The sequence below is a fragment of the Poecilia formosa genome, unplaced genomic scaffold (assembly GCF_000485575.1).
Source record: "Poecilia formosa unplaced genomic scaffold, Poecilia_formosa-5.1.2 Scaffold251, whole genome shotgun sequence".
Lineage (NCBI taxonomy): Eukaryota > Metazoa > Chordata > Actinopteri > Cyprinodontiformes > Poeciliidae > Poecilia > Poecilia formosa.
In genome coordinates, this window is record NW_006800190.1 from 1,001,369 (window position 1) to 1,003,595 (window position 2,227).

Here is a 2,227-nt window from a genome sequence, read left to right on the forward strand (position 1 = left end):
GAGTAAAGCTGCTGGATGCAGGTAATGTTAGCTAAAAGATGACTAGCTAATATCAATACAGCTAACGATATTGTTGTCTATGTCCAGCTACGTACATTCATTTTGCCCCCCAAAAAGTCGATTCCCCCTTCTCCTCCTCCACCGTTCTTAGAGACAGGGAGTCTCAAAGAATCCTCTTCCCCCTCCCTCTCACACACATCGTTCAACCAGAGAGCTATTTGTAATCCATAGGGGGGGGCCCAGAAAATGTTTGGAAACCACTGGTCTAGTGGCTTGTGTGTTTTTGCTGGAGGGTCTGCTCATCCTTAGCTGTCCTCTGCAGTGAGACCTGCAGGCTCAGCTGTTTTTGGTTATTTCCCCTCACTGGAGAACTGTGACACTAACATGAATCAGCACAAGCATGTGAATTGTTTTCTCCCTTTAAAACCGCATTTACAGTGTGATATTAGCATAAAATGAGGTAATTGCATTTTTTGTGGTCTGTTACAGGGGGAACCATAAGGTGGAGGATGCCTGTGAAATGTACGCGAGAGCGGCCAACATGTTTAAGATGGCAAAGAACTGGAGTGGTAGGTGAACAGCTAACAATCTGCTTTAACAGCTAATGTAGAGGACAGTGTCCGCTCCAAATAAAGCAGCAAATAATAGCTCATACTCAGTAAACTGCTTTTTGAACACCAAGTCTGAAAATAAGAGATTTATATTAGCTTATAAGTTTAGTTGTGAATGTTCCAACTATTTACACTGTGCGTTCAGCTGCAGGGAACGCATTCTGCCAGGCCGCCCGGCTCCACATGCAGCTTCAGAACAAACTGGACTCTGCCACGAGCTTCGTTGATGCCGGCAACGCCTACAAGAAGGCCGACCCACAGGGTGAGAGCTGCCACGGCAGTGTGTCTGGGTTTCATCAAACAGAGAAGGTTTAGATGTTGGACAGAAAGTTTAAATTTAGTCTCATCTGAGCAGAGGACAGTCTCCCACAACTTTAGTGGGAGACGGTTATTTTATTTTATTTTATTTTATTTTATTTAACCAGGTTAGTTCCATTGACATTAGAGATTATTTTTACAATTGTGACCTGTCTAATCTACATGGCTTGGGTCAAACAGCAAACTGGATTCTTATGGCTCTGTGAGATGTTGTTGTAGAAGCTAAACCTGCTTCAAGTGCCTCCACATCTTTCTCTGTCTTGGTGTCTTGGTCTTAATTACATGATTTTATAATTATGAATTATAAAATCAGTATAATGACATGTTGAGCAGTTCAGCTTGACAACGATAAATGGACGATAACCCCCAGTTTACACTGCTTGTGTCTCCGCTTTGCCATGGAACAGACTCCACACTAATTATGCACATATTACAGTCAATAAGCGGGACATGAGCATAGTTTACCTTTACACAGCTAACAAAGACAAAAACAATTTTTTAAATAAAACACCCAAAATACTGACATGGGTGCAGTGGTAAATTTCTGTGTTGGTTCATTTTTGGTTTATCCCCCAGGCCTTGTCTTAGTGATTGTGTTTGTTTGCTAATGTTCTCTAACAAACCTTCAAGGCCTTCACACAACAATTTGATTCAACCTGAGACTAGATATTACACATGTAGACTTTCTTTATCAAGTAGGTATCTTCTGAAGATAATAATTTGCACTTTATTTTATTTAGGCCAATCAGTCTAATCCAGCGGTCTCAAACTCAGTTTACCCGAGGGCCGCTGGATGAGGAGTCTGGGTGAGGCTGAGCCGCATAAAGGATTCCACAAACAACATTTTAAAAATATCCTCAAATGTCATCAACATTTAATTATTTCTCCAATACATGAACTGCAGGCTTTGGCTAAGACAAAGACATGATGAGGGTGTGACAAAATTTAGGTTGCGTTCACAATGCAGCCTGAATTCCGATTTTTTGTCAAATCGGACTTTTTTCGCCGGGCCGTTCACACAGCCACACATATGCCACCTGTATGTGTTCTGCAGTCTGAACGGGCAAACGACCTGAAAGTGTCCCGCATGCGCAGTAGAGGGCGCAATAGCGTCAGTGTTCTCATTGTTCTGCCAACCGCCATAAAAAGAAGAAGTGCTCAGTGTTTGCGGAAGTAAACATGGAGGCTAACGGTGGAGCTTAGCTTACATATTTGAAGTTGTTGTCCAGCCGGAGCAAAATATTAACAACTTAATCCTCATATAGTCCGTCACAGTTGTTTTTCTTCCCACTTGCGCT

General features: G+C 42.3%; 1 protein-coding gene across 1 annotated transcript in view; it reads left to right on the top strand.

Annotated features, from left to right (window-relative positions):
• The window catches only part of napba (N-ethylmaleimide-sensitive factor attachment protein, beta a), an 11,103-nt gene that overhangs the window by 4,604 nt on the left and 4,272 nt on the right, over window positions 1-2,227 (top strand). The window contains exons 2-3 of the mRNA XM_007569921.2: window positions 490-569; window positions 757-873. Coding sequence (XP_007569983.1) covers window positions 490-569; window positions 757-873 — 197 coding nt within the window. The remainder of the gene's footprint in view (window positions 1-489; window positions 570-756; window positions 874-2,227) is intronic.